We start from the raw sequence: 23739 nt of genomic DNA on the forward strand, positions 1-23739 counted from the left end.
GTTCACAGTATTTTTATAACGTTACTAGTAAGGCCGTTACATTAACCGATTCTGAACCGAAACTTACTTTTCTGGTTAAAACAATGTTACAAACGTTCAAATTGGTACGTTTGATTTTCAAAACCGCACCATTTTGGTATGTCTAAGCCGCCATAGTTTCCTCTGCATTTTTATTATTATTTTTTTTTATTAGCAACAACAAAATGACAGAACAAACAACAATACAAACACAAAAATAGACAGAAAATAATCAATAATACATGAGAGAGTAATATAGCGCCACATCTGGCTGAGTGTATATTGCACTATACCACAAGTATGAAAGTACAGTGGCACCTTTACATACGAAGTTAATTAATTCCAGGACCTAGTTTGTAAGTCGAAATGACCGTATGTCAAGCAGGATTTTTCCATTAGAACACATTATAATTCCATTAATTCGTTTCACAGCCAAAAAACCTACACTAAATCCTTAAGGAAAATACTTCTGGTACTATTACAAATGGCAGCTACACAGAGCAAAACAAATAAATTATGAATATAATATACAGTATATGTATTATGTTATAGAATAATAATATAATAATAGTAATAATAATAATACCTGTAATAATGTAACGAATCGGGTTCTAATGTCGCGGATTTTTGTGTGGTGTTACTGAAAGCACCGTGTGGCTGACTTCACAGAGCGACTCTTTGGTATCACTTTGCTCAGTTGCGAAGTACACTAGTCGTGTTGTGTTGCACAAGTTCTGAAATTAATGGTTAAAATCCTGATGAAGCTGGCAATTTTTTTGGGGTGATGTTATCACAATAATAATTGTCACCTTAACTTATAAAGACTGGCGAACGGAGGCCGGAGGAAGACCGTCGAGCTGGTTCACAGACGCACGCATCACGGTCATATTTTTCTATCATTTCAATTGTAAGCCTCACCTTTTTCCTTTGTTCAACACCTGCACTAACATTCTTGGAACCCATGTTGATTTCTCTCTCAAGAAAATCCACCATGCCTCCGTCTTCCGACAAAACAAAGTAACTGTGTTGCTGTCTCAAATCGTCGTATTGCGAGCATGTCGTCAGATGTAGAAACATGGCGAGTCAAATTTTACGTCGGCTGTCGAAAGGATTGTGTGTCGAATCGATCGTTTGTCGAGGTACCACTGTATATGCGTTTGCGTGTGTTTCTATCTGTCTGTCTGTCCGTCCGTCCGTCCGTCCCTCTGTCTCGTTGTCCTGTCATGATTGCTGCTACTAAATTACATTAACTAAAAGCATGCCATTAAGTCTGTCCCAAACGACTAATTTCCTACCGATTAGTCAGCCGGCTATTTTTACGATTAGTCGACTAATCTAATATATATACAGTATATATATATTTTTTACTACTTTAATAATGAAATTTTTGTTGAAGCTTATTAATTCACAAAAAAACATTTTGGAACACCTAAATTCTTTATTAACGTATAGATAAATAACATAAATATCAATAATAAATCACAAACAATGAGGTCAAATCGTGCGAAAAAAAATGTAAACGGAAACACTAAGACTTCACCTCTTTAACAGGAGTCAAAACAATTCTTACTCTTTTTGTGGTATGCCATAGTCTATATTGTTCCAAATGTTAAAATGATTTGCAATGTCCCGGACAACCACTTTCAGAATACTTTGTGTGAGTTCAGATGCTTTTTCTAGTGTGCATTCCGCATTTTTAGGGGAGGGGAAAAACTGTTCAACTTCTGTTTGTTTTAACCTGAAAATAGATCATGTAGAGGGCACACTGAAATATTACCACAATTATTTTGAATTAGAGGCACACATACTCACAGTAACAAAAATTTAATATATAGTATTAATTAATTTATTTATTTAAATATAGTATACTACTATATGTATATACACAATGATACTTTATAATATAAAGTAACTAACATTAGTGCAGTCATGGATTACAGTAAGCAGGCCAGTGCTGTTTCCATATATTTTTTTATTATATTATGTATATACAGGATATATGTATATATTTTCCCCAAGTGGGAGCTTCCATGATCCTAATAAATGTAATAATAATTAAAATATATATATAATTATATAATGTATATATTAATTATTTTATTAAATAAATTTGCACGTTGATACGACGCACATATAGGTAACTTCCATTTTAAAAAAAAAAAATTGTTAGAAAGTTGCATGGACTTACAATCCGCTAGCCTGTTGTTTCTTGTTGTCTTCCAAAATTATACTTTGGTGACGGAGCTTCAAGTGTTCGTTCATAGCCGACGTGCTACTGTGGTATGAGAGCTCAGCTTAGCAAAGAGTACACACAGTGGCACCCTCCATATTTTCCTTGAAATAATTCTAGGCTCTGGCAATTCTGGTCCGCTTTTTTGGCTTTATGCCACTTTCACTTGTCACCAATTTTGCCCTGTTTGTTAATTGGCGGTGTTTACAACTCCTCGCCGTAGTGAAGAGTAAACCGGCGATTCACTTGGCTCATTGTCATCGGTTCATTGATTTCCTCCTCAGGAAGGCTCTTTTTGGATACTTTTATTGACCAAAACAAAAACGTGGGGGATGCAGCCACTGAACTCCGCCGTACCCGCGCAGTCGCGCACTTTCCCAACTCACAGATCTCTCTCCCTCTCTCTCGCTTGCCCTCTTTCTTCCTCTTTGCTCAATCTGACAATGCCCGTCACATTGAAATAACAGCGGCCCCCTTGGGGGTCCCAGTAACAACCGCTTGCATTGCGAGCGCCTGCCATTCTAAACTTCATCCGCATGTAATTTTTTTTTAAACCCGTCATTACCCGTCAACGGTATGTTTTGCCCGTCAACGCATTTACTAGTCAGGACAGCTCTGCACGCCATGCTGTTCTTTGTTTTATTACAACAACATATTTTGGCAAAATGCATAGGTTACATTTGAAAATTGATTCGTTATGCACATTGTTCATTGGCCCATTAATGTGTTTGACCTAAAATCGTTTGTAAAGATGAAGTGCTCATAAACCTAAGGCATCATTCTGTTTGTTGCCTTCACTGGTGTGCATATTTGTGTTTGTTTAGACAAGGTGATTGCCACCTTGCATATTGTTATTAATGGGTGACAGTTTTGCACAAATCATTACTTTATGTAAGTAAGACCAGAGAGAAATGTGACAGCACATCACCCTGATCCTGGCTGCCTACGTCCTTCACCTGACTAACTTCACTGACAGGCCAACTGGCTGGCTAGCTCGTTGGCAGACTGACTTGCTGACAGACTATTTGGTTTAAAGACTGACTGATTGACTACCTTTTTCTCATGTTTGATCTTGTTTCAAATTATATATGCACTTTCTTCTTTCGTATATCGCTTTAATTGAGAACAGAGCTGGAGTCTGTTGTATAAATAAAATGCTCTTAATCCCAATGGATTGTTCTGTGTATCAACAGAGTTAAATTCAGTGACACTTTCAGTATTAATAAAGAAAATATATTTTTAAATAGAAGACATCTCGAATACTTTTTCATTATGATTATTTTACCAAGAAATTGTAATCGATATCGGAAATCTGGTTTGAGAGAAATTAATTGGGATTTTCTTTTTAGACAAAATCGAACAGCCCTAGTTACTAGTTTGCTGGATTTTGTTTCCTCTACTTTGCTTGCATAGCCCAGTAGTGAACAATACAGATGTACAGAAGCACCACTCCAAAGGTTATCCGCCCAATTCCACTCCCAAACTGAACAAAAATTGTGTTTCTTTGTGCAGGCAGTCCGCCAGCAACAGGTACCGGCACATTGGTCATCCACCTGGAGGATTACAATGATAATGCACCCTTTGTAGTGCCATCAGTAGCACGGGTGTGTGAAGATGCCCATGATATGAATGTAGCCATCGTAGGTGGACAGGACAAGGACCTACCACCGAACGGCGCACCCTTCAAGATAGAGCTGGGAAAACAACCAGGGTTGGACAAAACCTGGAGAGTTAAAAGTGTGAACTGTGAGTATTTTGCATACATTTTTCCCATATACTGTATATTGCACACACTGTACATCTGTACATATGGATTACTTATTTGTCAGTTCATTATAGTTAAATTGCTTTATATTTCATGCGTCTATACCAGGGGTCAGCAACCTTTTTGGTGTGGAGTGCCACTTTCAAATTTTCTTGTCAATCAGTGTGCCACCCCAAGATTAATGACACACATCCGAATTTTTATATTCAGCAGAGCTGTAATTTTACTCTAAATAAAAAAAACATGGACATACATTTAATTTGTATAACTACCATTCGTCCTCATCAATTAACTAAAAACTAATGCATATTGTCGAAAATATCAAAACTTGAAAATAAGTGCAACAGTAATAACAGCTGTACAGCTGCACCATTTTATGCAAACATATCACACACACACACACCCCAGCACGCAAAGGGGAACAGGTGTGATTCTCAGTGCAGGTCTCTCACAGTACAGAGAGCCTTCAAAGTCAGAACAGCCGACTCTTACATTTTGTCTTGTTCACTAGCAACTTAAACAGTGAATTATATGCACAATTTTAGATCTTATATTACAAATATAAAAGATACCTACTTTAATGTGTTCCTTGGCCCTGCTTTCTATGAATTTTCATGTTTTGTCTCGTAGTGGCGTTTGACACTTGTTGTGCGACACCCAACTCTCTCGAGGCATAATGCACAAAAAGAGCTACCAGAAGTAACCAGGCAACCAGTTGTTACCGGTATCCCCAAGGGGCCGCTGACCCCTACAATATGATCGGCTTGCTAGTTAAGCGTAGAAGAAGAATTGGGCGTCTGGGCGAGAAAAAGAGAGGGAGCGAAGGAAGGTGTTGAGAGAGAGCGGAGAGCGCCGTGAAAAGGAGAGAAGAGGCTGTGTCCCCCGCTGGTTTTTGTTTTGTTTAATAAAAGTCTCCAGTAAAACGCCATCCAACGCGTCACAGTGTTTTTATACACATTGCCACCTCTCCGAAGTAAGCACCGGACGAATCGACGGCAACGAGCCACGTTAATCGCTGGTCCACTCCATACTACAGTGCAAGCATCGCTTCACCCGCTGCCCTGACCTGACGGCTGGCAATCGGGGTCCAACCGGAGTGTTGCGATGCGCCGGGACAGGGGTGTACAGCCCCTTATCTTTAGCGACCGGCCTCCGCGCCGGGGCGAGGGTGTGACATCGGGATCTCAATTCAAAGTTAAAGTGAAGGGGCTCCCGGCGCGGACGCCGGCGATTCGCCGGCTGTCTACTCGCTTACTGGCCCGCTGGCCTCCACGCTGGGGCTTGGAGTAACAGTACCAAAAAGTGCAGATTGGTAACACTCTGTACTTCCATCAGCTCTCTGACTGGTTGGCTTCGTGACACGTTAGTAGCGGGTGCTGAATTGAGCGCGCAGAGGAAAAAAAAAAAACGACGAGCGCAGGAATCGAGAAATTGAAGAGCTGGAAGTGTGCTCAAAATCCATAATTGTTCGCAAATAACGCTATAGGCAGAGGGGTCGGGAGGGGCGCTCCTGTAAAGCCCTAAATAACAGGGCGTGCAACTAAAAATGTCCTAATTTCAGTTTTTTTAATTATTTTGCCATGCGCTCGCGTGTCACTGGTTAACCCTTCGCGTGCCAGTGCTGACACGCGTGTCATAGGTTGCCGACCCCTGGTCTATACCAATACACACGAAAACAATTTCGGATCTGCACTGCAGATGAAAGTTCAATGATCTGAGTTGAAGAAGGGGTTTTGGGTTTATATGCGTGTGTTTGTAGGCAGACAAACAACAGTTGGATTCAGGGTTGCAGAGCCGACTCCGCTGTCTTTTGTGTGTTTGAGTGACAGAGCAGAGCTAAATCTTGCCCACAGGTAATACATGTGACTGACAGCTGGGAAGGCGAGGAATAAATGCTTCTCACTGACTAATTTTGTGTGTGTCTGCATGTGTAGTTTGAACATAAACTAAAAATATTTTTGACTTACAAGCAAATGTGAGATTCTATCGTTGTATGGTGTCAGTGACCCCAAATATACTCACTTCACAGCAAGCAACAGTTTGGCAGATCTAGAACTGAGACAAGAAGGGTTATTCCTGTTACATTTCTTAATTTGGGATATCGAACTGACTCAAACAGCATCAAGGTGGCATCTAACCAACAGCTAATACCATTTCCATATTTATGGTTTGCAATGGATCTTGGCACTATACCTTCATACTTCAGCCAAGTCGTTACAGAACTGAGCCAATGCTGGCTTTTTTTTTTTTTTTTTTTCTTAAATCAATAAACCAACTGTAGTACTGCTTTGCAAAATGCTGTTTTTGAGTTGATACAGAGTGTTTCTTTCAATCTCAAATATTTGCTTTTGCACTTTTGTGTCACTTGTCATTATGTTTAAAGGGTGGTCATAAGAAGCCTAGGCTAAGGTCCATGCCTTTTGGTCTTCCTTTTGTATTGGATGCTGCTTTGTGAATAATAAAAGAAAATTAAATTCCTACGTCTCGCTCTTTCTCTATCATTCTCTGTCCCTCTTTCTGTCTCTGTCTGTCTCTCTCTTTCTCTTTCTTACTCAGCCACACACTCCCAAATCATGTTGCTGCACAGTCTGAAGAAAGCCAACTACCAGCTCCCATTGCTCATCACTGATTCAGGGGTGCCTCCTATGTCCAACAACTCGGAGGTCAAAGTTCAGGTCTGCGTCTGCAAGAAGAACAAGATGCTCTGCAGCTCCGCCCACTCACACCACCCTAGCCTTCTCATCATGTTGGCAACAGTCATGCTTGCCCTACCCTGTAAGTATTAATGCACGGACCCAGAACCAGAGGGTAATGTTCTTCTTAGTACTTTGAAACATACTTTTTATTACAGTTATATAATAGAAAAACTCTAAGTTATTACTGATGACATTCTCTGTCGCTTCATAAATCTGAATACACCTGTCAACAACCATGAATCAGATTTAGCAGCTTTTCTGAATAGAACGTTAAATAAATCTGCCTATAAATTTTATATGAACCAACCCTGCAGTAATAACCTTCAGAATATAAATGTGAGAGAGTTTGTTCACTGCTCACACCATTGAAGTACAGATTTATGGCTTAAAATTTTTTTTAAACTATGTAAACACATCTACGTATTTCAGAAACCGCTCTTGTCTTTGCTGGAGGAACACCAACTTATTTTCAATAGCTGTCTCATGAGGCCATTAGCAACAGCATCAATAATTCAGCCTCCTCCATTCACAAAATAAATGTCCAACGGCTAGTTTGATAAGAAAAATCACAAAGAACTCGGGGGGGCTGCACAATCCGTCTCCCTCTCTTGGGGCTTCTTGTAGCTTTCAAATTGTTTGCTTGAGGTGAGGAAGGTAAAGGCAATTTGAAAAAGAAGAGCTTCATAATGTGAACATTTAAAAGACACTACTCAAGTAAGTAGACACCAAAATACACAAAAAGTAGACTTATTTTAGCCCTGAAGGAAGACACACGAGTCGTTCTTCCCTCATTGCTTTGCTGATTTACCGTCAGCAGTAAAGATCATTGAGGAAAATCATAGCCATGTCTCTTTGAGCACTCTTTCCCATCTTCTATCGGTCTTGTTATATTGATCTTCCATCTGTCACACAGTCTACTTGTCTTCTGCGCCAGCTTTATATTACTCATCTTTGAGTCAGTTCCCTGACAGTTTTCCTATCTTTATCATGCTGCTTTCTAAAACATTTATGATCTAAGGCTGAAATTTCTCATTTACAAATGTGGAATGGAATGTAACATCTAGCGTTCGCCTCTTTTCATTTTCACAGTTTGGATCAATTTGGCTATGAACCCATATAAATATTCTGTATGTAATAACAAATTTTATAATGCAATATGATATAGATGTTTTATAGACAAGTTTCCTGAGAGAAACATTTCTGCTATCGACTTCCGGTTTAGACAGAAAAACATGAAGTGCGGCTGAAGTAAGCAGTGTGTAGACAAAGTTTAACTGCATAATAAAACCAGTGGACAGGGTCCCCCCACGATTGATAAATCTAAATTCAAGACTTTTAAGACCTTTTCTAATGCCATTTCAACTGAAAATTAATACTTTTCTCGCACCCATTATTTAGATAATATTTAATCCTATTAAAAAAAATAAAGCACTTCACATCAAATTTAACCTCAATTACTGAGTGTGTTTGACAAAAGAATGCACATTTATTGAAGATACAATTAAAACAAAAAGTTTTGTGCCACAGACCGGCCCTCTTTATGTCATGACCTACCTTATTAAAATATTGTAATAATAATCGGGCTGTCAAGCGATTAATTTTTTAAAATCGCGACTAATCGCATGCTGTCAATAGTAAACTTGCGATTTTTTAAAATGCATAAATTATATATTTCAATTTCTAAATACACCTATTAGCACAGGAGTTCATCATATTTAAGCCTCATTAGAAACAAGAAGAGTTTTCCTTTACACTTGTAAAGATGAATCAAATATGAATTTTCCCCAAATAACTTGTAAAAGTGAGGCACAGAGGAAGAGCATGTCTACTGACAGTTCTGAGATCAAGGGCTCAAGCGCAGGTTCTGTGTGAAGTTACCATTTTATTTTTGGGGTACTAGCTATAATTTTATCTTATATTAGACTGACTTTTTAAAGAACGAGGAACCTTTTGCAGGTGTTTTGAATTACACATGTGGCAAGTGTGTACAAAACTGAAGCTTTTCATCATATTCATTTTTTTGGGGGGGGGGTTTGTGGTGGTACATGAAAATTGACATACTCAATGTTGTTGGTTTAAGCTACCAAAATAAAACAACTTTTACTTGATATTCAAAATTTTGGGGGCGTACTGTATATAGTTTAAATAAATACAAAATTAATGTAATATATCATTACCTATGAGTGTTTTCATATTATTCATGACATAAAATTACCGCAATTAAATGTGAAAGATCGAATGATTGATTGAAAGAATAATTGAACTCACCAAAACAGCTGTCTTCCAATGCACTTATACAGTTAAGACACCTGTGTATTTCAGGGTAGTTCACGCTCATCAATCCACCTCAGAGTGCAATGTTTTGGGTTAAAACTTATGTTTTGCCTGAGAATGTGGATTTCACCCCAATCCTCCTTCTTTGTGCCCAAAAATAGTGCCTGGAGCCTCCATGGTGGAAGTTTTAGTGGTGCTCTCATGAAAAAATATTTTATTCTGCATGTTCATTTACGGTTTATCGCTGTACTTTTATCCAAACATGCTCAAAAACAATGATAATGGGTCGCGCCAACAGCCAGACGGTTTCACGCTCGTCATGCTGCCTCAACGTGCCCCATTTCAGCCATTAAAACCCAAAATTAAATTTTTCCAGAATCAAGTCAACAGGATGATATCATGATACTCTTTCCCAGAGGCAGAGCTGGCAGCATTGAAAGGGAGCTTGTTGCGGGGTATCGAATTTCAAACTACGGAAAGCTAGAAGGGCCACAATTTATCGCGCAAAGTGGGGTTGCGCGATGCCATTAGGAAATAGTTTAACTGAAAGCTTCATTAAAAATGTGTATTACGACCGGCCGGCCCACCGGGAACTGTCCCGGTTCTCCCAATTAGCCACTCCGGGCCTGGTACTGTGCGATTGCCTGCTGTTTTAATGTTGATGCTAACGGCGTGCACGCACGAGGTGCAGTGCATCGTAAAAATTCTATGCGTCATCTTCATTATGGATTTAAAAAAAAAAAGTTCGTCACGGATATAATTTAGATGGCACTGAGATGTTCTTGAAAATTAAAACCACTGTGAAAAAATTCCAGACTTATGACAGCTAATTTAATACTTTTAATACCTTTAATAATGGAAAACTAAGTTCAATGCCTTTTCAATACTTTTTGTTGAGAGAAGTGGTGGAGGAAATGTTTTGTATTCATAAATGTGTCCTCAGTTGATGTGGAAACAATGCTCCTATTGCTTGTTATTATTGACATATTAACTTTTCGCCACAAGATGGCAGGATGGGACTTAATTGTCAAGAGTGCTACTTTTATTACTTCTTCTTGTTTGACTTTGATGACTTTGATTTGTGGGATAGCCTGTGAAGACAGCAATGAGAGAGGATGTATCCGCATGTCGGTGGAAATTAAACACGCCAAGTTTTGGCTAAAAGACAACTTATTCTCCGTCAATTCTTCCTACGAATGCAACGTTGAGCTGCAACCACCTCAACAGGTTATGGGCCCAGGAGTCATTCGAAGGTAAAGTCAGTTTCCACTGTGTAGAAGGTCGCGAAGGACAGCGTGCTCACGGACTGCTGATTAGCGGAAAAAGCTAGCAGGCAACATGGATCCACGAGGAACAAGTAGGTTACCTCGACTGGCATTTGACGGAGATGAAGCTAAATATGAACTCTGGGAAACTAAAATGTTGGGACATTTTCATCTAATCGGGCTAAAGAACACAGTGCTGGTAGGACCAAACACTGAAGCCGAGAGAGAAAATGATGAAATGAAAAATGCGGATGCGTATGCTGAAATGATACAACTTCTTGATGATAAAAGCCTCTCGTTAATAATGAGAGATGCGCCAAATGACGGAAGAAAAGCTCTGAAAATATTAAGGGAATATTATGCTGGGAAGGGAAAACCCAGGATTATAAATTTGTACACCATGCTAACATCTCTTCAAAAGGGAACCGAAGAAAGCATAGTGGACTACATAATAAGAGCTGAGACCGCCATCACAGCATTGCGAAATGCAGGTGAAACAATGGCAGATGGTCTACTTATCGCAATGGTCTTGAAGGGGCTGCCAGAAAATTACAAGCCATTTACAATTCATGTGGCGCATACCGATGAGAACATGACATTTGCAGAATTCAAAACCAAACTCCGAAGTTTTGAAGAAACGGAAAAGTTAAATACAGCAGAAACAAGCGACAGAGTGATGAAGACTAAAGCAAGAGCTTCAAAGCAAGCCACAAAAGCAAACGCTCGTGACCGGATCAAAGACGACACAGAGTTGGTGTGCTTCAAATGTGGGATCAAAGGCCACCGTGCAAAATCATGTCGGCAAAAGACATGGTGTAGTCGTTGCAAAACGGACAGGCACAAAGACACCACTTGCAGACACAAGAACAAACCGGAGGGAGCGAGAAAAATTGCTGAAGATGGAGATCCTGACTTTGCGTTCAAGGTGAGAGATGAACAGCCCGACACCAGGCGGCAGGATACCCAAAGCATCCGGGAACGAGGCCTGATGGTGGACACGGGAGCTACATCTCATATCATCACTGACGTGACCAAGTTCAAAAGCTTCCAGGAGACGTTCAAACCAGAGAACCACAGCGTCGAGTTGGCAGATGGTACCCAGTGCAGTGGAGTCTCACTAAAAAGAGAAAATGCGGAGTGCTACCTGATTGACAATGGATGACATGATAGCTGATATCATGACAAAACCTGTAACAAAGTTTAAATTGAAGAAGTTTGACAGTGTTATTTTTGGAGTTGGAAATTTAAAAGTTCATTTGGTTGTTAAAAAGGCCATCAACATGAGAACAAGTGGGGGTGTTGAGAGAAATGGTGGAGGAAATGTTTTGTATTCATAAATGTGTCCTCAGTTGATGTGGAAATAATGCTCCTATTGCTTGTTATTATTGACATATTAACTTTTCGCCACAAGATGGCAGGATGGGACTTAATTGTCAAGAGTGCTACTTTTATTACTTCTTCTTGTTTGACTTTGATGACTTTGATTTGTGGGATTGCCTGTGAAGACAGCAATGAGAGAGGATGTATCCGCATGTCGGTGGAAATTAAACACGCCAAGTTTTGGCTAAAAGACAACTTATTCTCCGTCAATTCTTCCTACGAATGCAACGTTGAGCTGCAACCACCTCAACACTTTTAATAACCCACGGGTACCCTGAGTGGAACCCACGGAATCTCCAAAAATGTATTCAGCATGACGTAGATGAGGCTCCAGGACTTTCTGTGCTGTGCGTGGTTGTGTGAACTCCTGGAAGCGCCGATACAGTATATACAGTATGGTTGGAAGTGGGATGTTTTGATCACCAACAAACTATAGCCAGTGTGGCTGTACCCACTCATATGTTCCCACGTAAAATTATTAGAAATTTTTTAACGTAGGATGAGCATAACTCAAGCCTTCCATCATCAAAGTCATCCACAACTTTAGGCACCATGTGTAAAAAGTAGAATGCACGTAGTCTCGATATATGTCCATCCACGTACAAAAAGTTGTTGTGAGGCACATCAAGATGTCTTCCCTTGCCTAACAACGTTTCCCACCTGAAAACAAAAAAACTTGCATTAATGCATTTAGGGTAAGAAGCTTGTGTATGTGTTGTAGTAGATGAGTGTCTTCTATATCTTTATCGTTGTATTACTCCGCTGAGCGAAGCTAATGATGTCTCAGCTGTGACGCAAAACATAAAAATGTAGTTAAATTGAACATAATTGTACCATCCTACACAGGCATTACACGTACTGATTAGCAGCAGCAGTTGTACTAGCCTAGTAGTTAGCATGGGTTGCAGCCACAGCAGTAGTTGCAGTAAATAATGTTAAAGATCATCATAATTACAGTCATCATTGTAATAACAATATCAAAGACAAGAAGTCGTTTCATGCGCAAGATTTTAGCTTCAATATTTTTGGAGCAATCGGCGCAGCGATAAGAAGAACATACCTTCCATAACACAGCGGCAAAATGGCTATATAATTGCCCAGAACCTGAGACACGAGTGCAGCCTGCAGTCTCAACGTCTCCTACCTCTGTTAACAGCACCCATCTTAATGCTTTGTGAGGGCACTGTCTTGTTTCCACATCTGCCTTCATGAACACAAAATTCCCATATTCATATATTAGGACTAGCGGTGTAACGGTACAAAAAACTCTGTTCGGTACGTACCTCGATTTTGAGGTCACGGTTCGGTTCATTTTCGGTACAGTAAGAAAACAAAATGCAAAATATAAATGCGCTAGTTGTTTAATACACACCTTTGTGCTTTCAACAATAGGAACATTAGCCTATACAAAGCTAGAATTCTGCTAAAAAAGTAGCGGGTATTTAAAGATAATCCAACAACAATTTGCCTTTCAGACCCCGCGTATTGGTCAGCTTTCTTTCTGAAAGAAAGAAGAAAAAAGAAGTCCCGTGCTAAAGAGAAAAGCAATCGAAATGACAAAGATTTTAACATGTATTTTACAAATGAAATGCCTCAATGAATCATTCATTTTTTCTTATGAACGGTTTTCAAAAGCGTTATTGGTGGATTTTCTCAAGTTAAACCGCCACAGAGACATTGATAAATTTAATTGTGTAAGCAGGATCTGTGAATAATTCTTATTATTTAGTTTAGTTTTAGCTTATCTCAATTTATTTTATTTAAATGGGCTATTATTTATTTTATTATGTGTTTATATTTTACAAATGTGATGTAGTATACATTTATATTGTATATTTTATGTTGTATAGCTTTAGTTCCTATGTGAATATTAGTTCTTACTTGTTTTGTTGTGATAGGAGGGTTTTGTATTGAACACGGGGCCATGTTGGTTATTGTTATAGCAGAGAAGACAGCAGTAAATCAACAAAGACAAGTCAACTGTGCCCTGATCTACCACTCAAGAGATCTTATGGACTCAAAAAGTGGGTTATGATTGCATATTAGTTTGAAAATCGACCGGATCCACCGTATTTTCACACGAGTGACTTCCGGTCTGCCCCATCCTAGCTGCCGGGAGTAGTATTGATGCAGGAGGGTCGCGTCTCTCGTCAAATAAGAAACTCTGCCGTTCTTTTTCGTGTGCATCGTGTTGAGCCGCACTGCGTCTGCGTCTAATAACGCGGCCGCACTGCGACTGGTGTGCATCGGCTGATTGACTTTCACGCCCATGTTTCACATCGTTCTCGCAGCGGCCACGTTGTCATGCCGTTGACGTTTCTGGGTTATACTGTCCTACCGTGTTGGTTCTCATTATAGTAGAGAAGACAGATTAAATATAATCTACACAAAGAAACCGTAACTCGATCGACTCACAGCCTCGAAAAGTAAGGGTTACATTACGTCAGAAACTCGTTCGGTACGCCACCGTTCTGAACCGAGCACCACGTACTGAAACGGTTCAATACAAATGCATGTACCGTTACACCCTTAATTAGGACACATTCAACTTTGTTGCTGTGCAAGTAATGGCTGCCTCGGGGCTCTTCAAGTTCCTGATTGAGTTTCCTTTCACTGCCATTAAATCAATAAAAAACAACAATATTTTGGATATATATACTTTTTTTTTTTTTTCATGTTGTTCTATAATGTCGTTATGATGGCAGAAGGTTGCGGGATTTCCAAATGGTCTTTTCTGAGGGATTTTTATGAGTGATGACGTGTAAAACGGAAGTCGCGAGCAGAAATGCGGAAGTAAATCCGTAGTACCTCAGAAAATTGTCAATACTGACAGGGCTCAGAGAACCAACGGACCCAATAATGCAGTGCTCAGAGCAGATTTATTAACAATGGTTATGAGAGGAAGAAGTCTTGGCTCTTGGAGAGGCACGGAAGGCTGTTCGAGCAGGGGGGGGGACGAGCAAGGCGAAGACCCAGGCAGGATGCGTCTAGATCCGGTCCTGTAGCAGGGTTCAGGTCGCAGAGAAAAGACAGAGGCACAGAAGAGGAGCAGGCTAGAGGCAAAAATCCAGAAGGTCAAAAGGTGTATCAAAAATCCGGCAAGACAGGGTATCTAGAAACGCTCGTAAGTTGCCGAGAGGGCTAACAAACTCGCAATGGAGCAGAGGGCTGTGTGTGCTTATGTAGGGAGGCTGTGGTAATGACCAGGTGTGCAGGACAGGTGTGTGGAATGAGTGCTGATGACTGGGAGAGGGAAAAAAAAGGAGAAGGCATACAGGCCTGCTGTGGGGCTTTAACAAATACAGCAATACAATATTTGATTCAATTCACAGGTGTTCGTTCGATTTAATACGATATTATGTGCACATTTTGAGGTACTATATGGAATTTATAGTTGTTACATCTCCTCCCCCCTTACATAACATGTCCCAGAAATAAACACAGAAAATACCTCCTGTTTTTCCCATCTTACCTATTTATAAATCCAGTCTAGCAGGTGGTCGCCTGTCACGTGCAGGATAACGACGTTCAACAGTCACTTCCGATTTTCCACTTGCGACAACAGGTTCCGATATTGTTTCAGGTTCCGTTTGTGCGTTGGTTGAATTAGACACATATACTGCAGGATTGTTTGGGTTTGACACATCCGGTAAGCTAGACATTTCTAGTATTTTTGGCACATCCGGTAAACTAGACATTTGTGGTATAATTACACTGCTAGCATCATCACAATCATTAGACAGTTCTGGAGTAGTGTCTGGTGTTCCCAACAATTCATCCCATCCTCGTCGCCACTTTTTGTTATGTACTTCCATAATCTGAGTACATTAAGGCCGAGACTTGAATGGAACAACACTTCTTTATTCAGTGTGCCTCTCAACATATGTGCCACCAACACATCACAGAGATTTTTATACTGTAATACCACACCCACAGTAAGTGCACACTATGGCAACAGCAGTGTGACATAAATATTTTACAATAGTGTTAATGTAAAATACTGTTCTACTCTATGCATGAGCTCAAACATTTTAACTGAGACCGACCCAAAAAGCCCTTTATCTTCCCTTCAACAGAGAGGGTTCGAGTCGAACACTGTGGGCAAACATGCGCCGGTGCACGTCCACGCGCATCCCGGCAGCAGCACTGTTTCACCTAGCCTCCAACTAGTCTCTGCTTGGCAAAAACACTGCACACACATGCCGGTAACTGTCGACAATTTACCATGGATTCTGTCCAATAAAAAGAGACCGGCTTCCAGCACAATCCCATACGCCATATAGCACCTTTAACACAATTCATTACATATAACACCATTTACCATTTCCTCTTTAACCTATGAAGAATACCAAGAAATGTTGTATGTTTTGACATATTTGTAGCTGAAACATTTCAGACATTTGAGTGCAAAGCATTCTTTTCAACAAAACAGAATTGATGGTTTACGTTTTGATTGATTTCGTTTGAATTACACTTAATCAGTATATCTCCCCTACTGTGGGATGACTGATTGTCACCATTTGGGTAGATTAGAGGAAACGAGACTGTTTGGATCAAAGTGTACCGAAACAGGCAAGAGTTCAGGGGAATCATTAAAAGACAGACAAAAGAAAACCAGGGCCAAATTAACAATGCATTTAGTGCATGCTCACTGCTGGTCAACAGCAAAAAAACTCCTTGGCTTCATACATCATTCAAATTTCTTCAGCCCCTTCAGAGACAGAACCAGAAGGGATGAAAAATCAAACCTTTTGTTGTTGTCGTTGTTGCGTAGCAGCATCTTCGTCTCCTTCGGTGGTAATGGCCCCTCATTTGGTAGAAGCTTGGGCTGGTGGAAAATGTTTTCTGAGGCTGAATTGAGTCGGATGTTAGGAAGCATTTTTGTCCGAGCCACAATTACCTTCTTTCTTTTCATATTGCCCGTCGCTCACCCTTTTTCTTGATTCTCAATTGTTGTGATGAACATTGCGTGGGCTAACGTTACCTCAGTGTTTGTTGTTGTAAAGCTAGCCGTTGCTTTGGCAAAACAGTTCTCTTTTCCATTAAAGTAAAAATGACTAAAAACATTTATTTTAACAGATTCCGGAGGGAAATTGTATCCAGTATTTTTGGACTTGGATTTACTCTTAGAGCACCTGATTCAAGATTAAAAATGTCTGTATTGACTTCAGGGAAGAATAGCAGGTCATAATACAGTTTTACTCATCGGCTGCCAATGACAGCGATAGACGTCTTTTCCAGTTTGCCTATCTCGATTAAGACTGTCTCACAGGCTGATCTTCCGCAAATATCATGTTACTTTGGTAAACAATGTGTATTTCTGTTTACCGTATTGGCCTGAATATAAGACGGCCCTGATTATCAAACGACCCCCTCTTTTTCAAGACTCAAGTTTGGAAAAAAAAGACTTTTTGAACACCAAATTAATTCTTATACAGAAAATAATGACAGCACATCCAAAACAAATGATTATAACAATGTATTTAAGAGAAAAAGCATGTTATTTTGCCTCATTCAAATCTTAATGTCTGAACATTTAAATATGTAAACTAAAGTGCAATCACATTCGTAAATGGATGGCTTCTGGTTTTTCAAATGTAAATAAACCAATCTATTGTGATAAAACAACAAAATTGCAATAACTGCATTAACCATCAATGTGAAGTCTAACTGTAACTGTAGTCTTGAAACAAATCTGAATAAGGAAAAACATTGCAATAAAATAATGCAAACTTGTTAAATGAGAGTAGCTGAGATCTGTCATGACAGAACATCGCTTCAATGATATCTGGCGCCATCTAGCGTCGTAAATGGGGAGAGTAGCTGAGATATGTCATGACCAGGGGTCGCGTTAACCGAATATTTTCCGTCGTTGACCGGTTTTTTAAAACGGTAACGGAAAAAACTGAAGTCTGTCCGTCATTTTGACAGGTTGCAATTCACACCCCAGACCACAGGGTGGCGAGTGAGCATATTAATTTTCTATTGTCTCTCTTAATGCATGACGTCGTTGGCTATTCTGTCAGAATATTGTAGCGTCACCGGGGTCTGGCGGCGGCACCGTGATTGACACATCATCGCGAGGTTCTTATTGGTGCACCAGGTGTGCCAGCGCGTCATCCAATTGGTGGACTAGATTGCCGCCTGTGTATAGACCCCAATCACATGACTTCACAACTCCGCCCCCCTGACTGGAGCCACCATATTGTGTGTCAGCTCGTCGTGTTTACACATTACCGCTACGTACATGCCTCCTATTACGGCGTGTTTTTCTGCTCGTTAACATTAATAATCAAAATGGTGAAGGCGTGTGTGGCGGTTGGTTGCAGTAACAGAGAAGATAGACGGAGAGACTTGAAGTTCTACCGTATTCTGAGAGACCCGAAGAGGAGAGCGAGATGGACTGCTGTAATTTGACAAGAAATCTGGGCACCAAACGATCACCACAGACTATGTAGTAGTCATTTTATATCTGGTAAGATGCATTTAATATATATTTAGAAGATTTTGGGCTGACAACCACAATTAAGATCATTGTGTGACGTTGGTGATTGGGGTCTATATAGTTGCCTCTTTTTCTTTGGGGGCGGAGTTGTTGTTTTGTTGGTGTTGTTGGCGGTAGGCAGAGTAAAAAGAGGGAGAAAAATACCACGACTTCCGTGTCTAATTTTTCGCCGCCAAGCAAGCGTTACAATATTAATTAAAAATGAATGAAAACTAAATACTATTGAATATGTCATCATAATCATTTTAAAAATTTAAGTGACGGGTAAAAATAGATTATGACCGGATTTTTATGACCCTGTCAGTCAAAATGACAGACAACGAAAATGTCTAGCGCAACCTCTGGTCATGACAGAACATAGCTTCAATGATATCTGGCGCCATCTAGCGTCGTGAATGGGTATAATGTCTAGACCGCGAATATAAGACGACCCCCTCTTTTTCAGTCTTATTTCAATGCAAAAAACACCGTCTTATATTCGGGCCAATACGGTGTAATGCCACATTTTGCTCTGAGCAACATGGATACAGACTTTGGGTCAAACACAGAAGAACTCCACAAAGAATCCAGCAGGGAGACGGAGATGACTTGTGGCCGAGTTCATTATAGGCAGCAGCACCAGGCCACGGGTGTAGGAGACTGATCATACCAGAGTTGAATGTGAGAGGCTGATAGAGAGCTGCACAGGATCTTCTTTCTATTCCCTTATCTCTCAGCTGAACTCTGACCCTTACAAAGAGAAATGAAAGGATGGGAAATGGAAAGAGCCAGGAGGGAAGGGATGAGGTAAAAGGGACATGAATATGTGGAGATTAAAATCTCCCTTCATGGAACTAGGACAGTATAGTACACTGTATCCATATGCACTATCATGTCATGCAAGTGTGAAGTTCTTCTGATTTACTATTCGCAAACAATCACTTGAAGAAATAATTTAAAAAAACAACCACAACAACAAAATCTTTGGATCATGTCATCCTAAGCAGTGGCGTGCATTCAGGGGAGGCAGGGGAATAAAGCCTAACCTGTCAGTCATGAAGATATAAATGTAATTAAAATATAGAGTACATTTTATTTTTTGTCATTTGGTATGCATTTATGAACAGTTTTCCAATCGAATCCAATAAGAAAACATCCCATCCCCCCACCCCGATTTAGAATATAATTTTCGCATGCTCCATAACCCCTATTCAAAACAGGGAGATGTGCTGTGAGGCAGGTACTTGCTGTGCCGCTTGGTACGCGGTGTAATCTCTCAGTAACCCTGTTGGTATGCACGGGAAACAGTGCATCTCTGTCCCTCTATATACAACAAATAAAACACTCTCATGGTAGGCTTTGTATTTCCATAATTTTGGTAATGTATGAAATATTTTTCTGAAACGTTTTTAAAACTCGTGGATTAATCATAAAACGGCTGCAAATAATTCACTCCCTGAGGCATAAAATATGCCTGACTCACGGCAGAGGGCGCTTATCATAGGCGGACTATGTGCCTGTAAACTAATGCTCCGTCTTCTTTGTTCTCTAACTTGTTTGTATTATATTTACAATCGTTCAAAATGGAAGATTACATTTCCAATTTGAATATGCAGTGATACCTCAGCTCACGAACATAATTGGTTTCCAGAAAGTGTGTGTAAGGCGAAAAGTTCGTCTTCCGAACATTTATTTCCCATAAGAAACCATTAAAATGAGAATAATCCGTTCCCAGGTCCCCATAAAACATAATTTTCTACTAAATAAGCCTTAAAACTACACAAAAATATACCTTATTTTCTTTAATGTCTTCTTAGGCTTAACACTAGCCTGTGGTGGGGTCTTTTTCAGTCCCATAATAGCAAAAGTACACTCAATATGGTCCAAAATGTCTATCAAACACAAACCACGTCCGCACTCAACGAAAGGGAGGGGACGAACTGGGACGCCGTGAGCGTGCGTCAGCTTCTCGTGGCGCTGTTCGACCGCATGGTTTGGTTCGTCTGCCGAAAACTAGTTCGTCAGCAGAGACTATATGCTCGCGAATTTAATGTTCTTTTGGCGAAAAGTTCGTGAGCTTAAGCGTTCGTGAGCTGAGGTATCACTGTATTCACAAATCTGGATTTTCAATCAAATCAAGAGGTTATTATTTAAGGAACACCAACAAAGGAGCTGCAAGGTGTGCTTCAAACTGAAGGGAAACAAACATTACCGTATTTATCGGCGGGGGTAAAGTGGGCCAGAACAGTCAGGAACGCAGTTCCGGTATAAGATTCAGGGCCGGAACGCTTTGATTCTGAAAATATGACGGCAACTGTCAAAACGCTATGTAAAAAAAAAAAAAAAAAAAAATGCTAAGATGCCACACATGCATTTCATCTTCAAGAAGAAAACAATCTACCAACATCAGATTTACATAAACAAGTGTTAACAAAAAGCGTAATAAATTACTTGTGTAGCGTAATCCGTTTCCACCAATATTTATTATTGATTTTATTCCACGGACGGCATGGAGCTGCTGTTATCTGAGTCTGACGGTGACGAGTCACGTCAATGTGCAAATGCATGCAGCAAATCAAAACGCCTGGACTCATTTATCAGTTCAATTTGCTGACGTACTGACATGTGATCACCAGAGATAGTTAGCTCTGATTGGTTCAAATGTGCATCTTTTCTGAAAAGGCAAAAAAAAAGGGCAATGCAACAGAAAATGGATCAAATCTTTAAGAGCAAGCAAAGAGTAAAGGAGGCTTATTTATCATATTTAGTTTTATTTGCACCGATGGGGAGGTTCAGAACATCAATGTGCACTTTGGACTTATATTTGTTGATTCATGTTTGCTACTTATTAATTTTGTTATGATTTAAAAAAGTGAATGTTTGCGTAATCTTCAAAATATATTCCATTTCCCTCTGCATAATATAAGTCATTTGTACTTATTTTTCTTAATGTATGTTACTTATATCTTTATTATTAAAAACTCAAAGAAAAGTAAATGTTTACATTATCTTTAATTCTAATATACATCCCATGTTCTTAAGTAGTTCAAATTGAGATTTGGCATTTAGTATGTGAGGAAATGAGGGAAAATAAAAATTAGGAGATGGAGGTTGGGGTTATAGCTGTTTTTGTTAACTTTTATTTTGCAAATCATCCAAATAGTACTATTTTGAATGAAAATCAGTTCTGTATGTGTCATAGAAATAACTAACCAAAACATTTTTCTTTGCATTTCAGCATTTTTGTGCCCCAACCACCCCCCAAATAAAATAAATAAATAAAATTTCTTGCTCCGTGGCGACCTTCATGTCAGGGAGTTCCGGCAAGAAATTCTAACCACTTTCACCCCTGTTTATCGGACTATAAGTCGCACCGGAGTATAAATAGCATTTTGGGGGGAAATTTACAGTGCCCTCCATAATTATTGGCACCCCTGGTTAAGATGTGTTTTTTTAGCTTCTAATAATTTATTTTTTATTCAAATAATATGGGACCTTAATGAAAAAAAAAACAGAAAAATCCAACCTTCAATACAAGTGCATTTATTCAGTGAGGAAAAAATCCCACATAAAAAAATAATTATTTGAGATCAAATAATGTGTGTCACAATTATTAGCACCCCTGGTGTTAATACTTTGTACAACCCCCTTTTGCCAACAAAACAAGGTCTGGGGACTGAGATGGCCATGGGAGGAGCTTGATTTTGTGTCTGGTGACCATTTCTGTGTAGATTTGGCCATATGTTTAGGGTCATTGTCTTGCTGAAAGACCCAGTGACGACCCATCTTCAGTTTTCGGGCAGAGGGCAACAGATTTTGATTTAAAATGTCCTGGTATTTCAAAGCATTCATGATGCCATGCACCCTAACAAGGTTCCCAGGGCATTTGGAAGCGAAACAGCCCCAGAGCATCACTGACCCACCCCCATACTTCACAGTGGGTATGAGGTGCTTTTCAGCATGTGCATCTTTCGTGGCACACCAGACCCACTTAGAGTGTTTGTTGCCAGATGAGACCAAGATTGAGCTTTTTGGAACGCTGAAGATGGGGCACAGTACTTGATAAAATCCAACACATAGAATAGATATGTAATCTTGAAAGGCAATTCAAAATAAAAATACAATAGAGAACAACAGAGAGCAACATGCCGAATAAGTGTACGTACGGTATGATAATGTTACATGATGCGTGAACAACGAAATGCGAACGTGTTAACGTAACATAGCTATTAAGAGTTATTCAGATAACTATAGCATAAAGAACATGCTAACAAGTTTACCAAACCATCAATGTCACTCCAAAACACCAAAATAACATGTGAAATGATATAATAATGTGTTAAAAATTTCACACATAAGTCGCTACAGAGTATAAGTCGCACCCTCAGCCAAAGTATGAAAAAAACTGCGACTTATAAAATACAGTTACTTGCTCATATCAAGTTGTACACGCCAAAAAACTGTGTGAATGTCCAAGGAGAAACCGCCTTTTTTTCCTTCTGTTTTCAACGAAGGGCAGTGTCTGGAAACAAAATGGATATTGCGATATGAATAATTTGCCTATAAGCCTAAATAAGCACAAATAATCAGCCACTCACATTAAAAGTCGCTCAAAACCAGGCTATGATCTTTATTGAGACAGAAAGACTTTTGAAACTAAAGTACAAGGTGGACTACTTCAAAAAAGTTATAGACATATTTGTCCAGAAGGATCGTTGCATGGATTTCATGTATAAGTAAAGGTGAAACCAGAAAGTCAAACTGGAATTATATATTTATTTTATTTGTGTTTGTAAATCTAACTGGAAGTCAGTGCCTCACTCGTCATGAACTTCGTCGCACGTCACTGGTCCTAAGGGTCCTGTGAAAGAAGCAGACTACACTGCCCCCGATAAGTACATATGTGAACTGATGTTCTTTATGTCATTGATGTACAGTACACTATCATTTTCCCTCAACAGCGTTGTGGGTAAATTTACCACATTTTCCAAAGCGCAAGCAGTATAGCCTATGAAGAGTTTTTACATAATGGTGGCTTGGAATTTTTCCCATCATGCCTGTAAGAGAATGACAGAGTTCCCTTCTGTAGTGCACATAACTCCCCCACAACTGCTTGATTTAAGTTCTACAAGGCGAAACCTCAATCTTTTCCATGCAGGATTACAGGCTCTAGGAATAAATTGGTCTGAAGTTGTGGTGCACTGCAGGAAACTTGATTGCTCCTGCTTTCCTTTGTCATTTCAGCAAGAGAATATTGAAATGGCAGGAGTAAAGAAGAGCAAGACTGTCAGGCTGTCAAAAAAAACCTAACAATTTACTAGCAAGTACTGCAAAAACGCTAAAACAAGATGCCGCTAATTTACCTTTCATCCCCCGGGATATTTAGTCCATGCTGTTTCTCTTCTCTGATCCTCCACTTCACTACGACAGGCATTTCGTTCTTCTACAGCTCGACACAAATCCCCCTTTCAGCTCAAGAGGGGGTATGTTTACAGGCTTATTTACTCTTGGAAAGATGGTGCTTTTTCATTTTTTTCTATTCCTTTTGATAGCACCTTTGTGTGGTGTATACTGTATATGTTGGGGAATTGTCTTCGCTCTCAGAACACGCTATGAGGACTGTTCGA

The 23739-nt window shown here is 39.7% G+C and overlaps 1 protein-coding gene and 1 long non-coding RNA gene across 4 annotated transcripts in view; one reads left to right on the forward strand and one right to left on the reverse strand.

The window, feature by feature from the left end:
* Nucleotides 1–23739, forward strand: part of cdh13 (cadherin 13, H-cadherin (heart)) — a 399871-nt gene that overhangs the window by 359608 nt on the left and 16524 nt on the right. Inside the window, exons 11-12 of the mRNA XM_057837307.1 lie at nucleotides 3761–3994; nucleotides 6570–6788. Of these exons, the coding sequence (XP_057693290.1) occupies nucleotides 3761–3994; nucleotides 6570–6788 (453 nt within the window). The remainder of the gene's footprint in view (nucleotides 1–3760; nucleotides 3995–6569; nucleotides 6789–23739) is intronic.
* On the reverse strand, nucleotides 14485–20576 carry LOC130916522 (uncharacterized). 3 transcript variants are annotated; one of them, XR_009063299.1, is made up of 4 exons: nucleotides 20325–20569; nucleotides 18662–18862; nucleotides 16377–16479; nucleotides 14485–14681 (listed from the first exon to the last, which is right to left on the reverse strand). It is a non-coding gene; the product is annotated as an uncharacterized LOC130916522 (long non-coding RNA). The 3 variants fall into 3 exon arrangements; XR_009063298.1 differs by having other exon boundaries at nucleotides 14493–14627; nucleotides 20325–20567; XR_009063300.1 differs by having other exon boundaries at nucleotides 14572–14627; nucleotides 15101–16479; nucleotides 20325–20576.

The sequence above is a fragment of the Corythoichthys intestinalis genome, chromosome 5 (genome assembly GCF_030265065.1).
Source record: "Corythoichthys intestinalis isolate RoL2023-P3 chromosome 5, ASM3026506v1, whole genome shotgun sequence".
Taxonomy (NCBI): Eukaryota; Metazoa; Chordata; class Actinopteri; order Syngnathiformes; family Syngnathidae; genus Corythoichthys; species Corythoichthys intestinalis.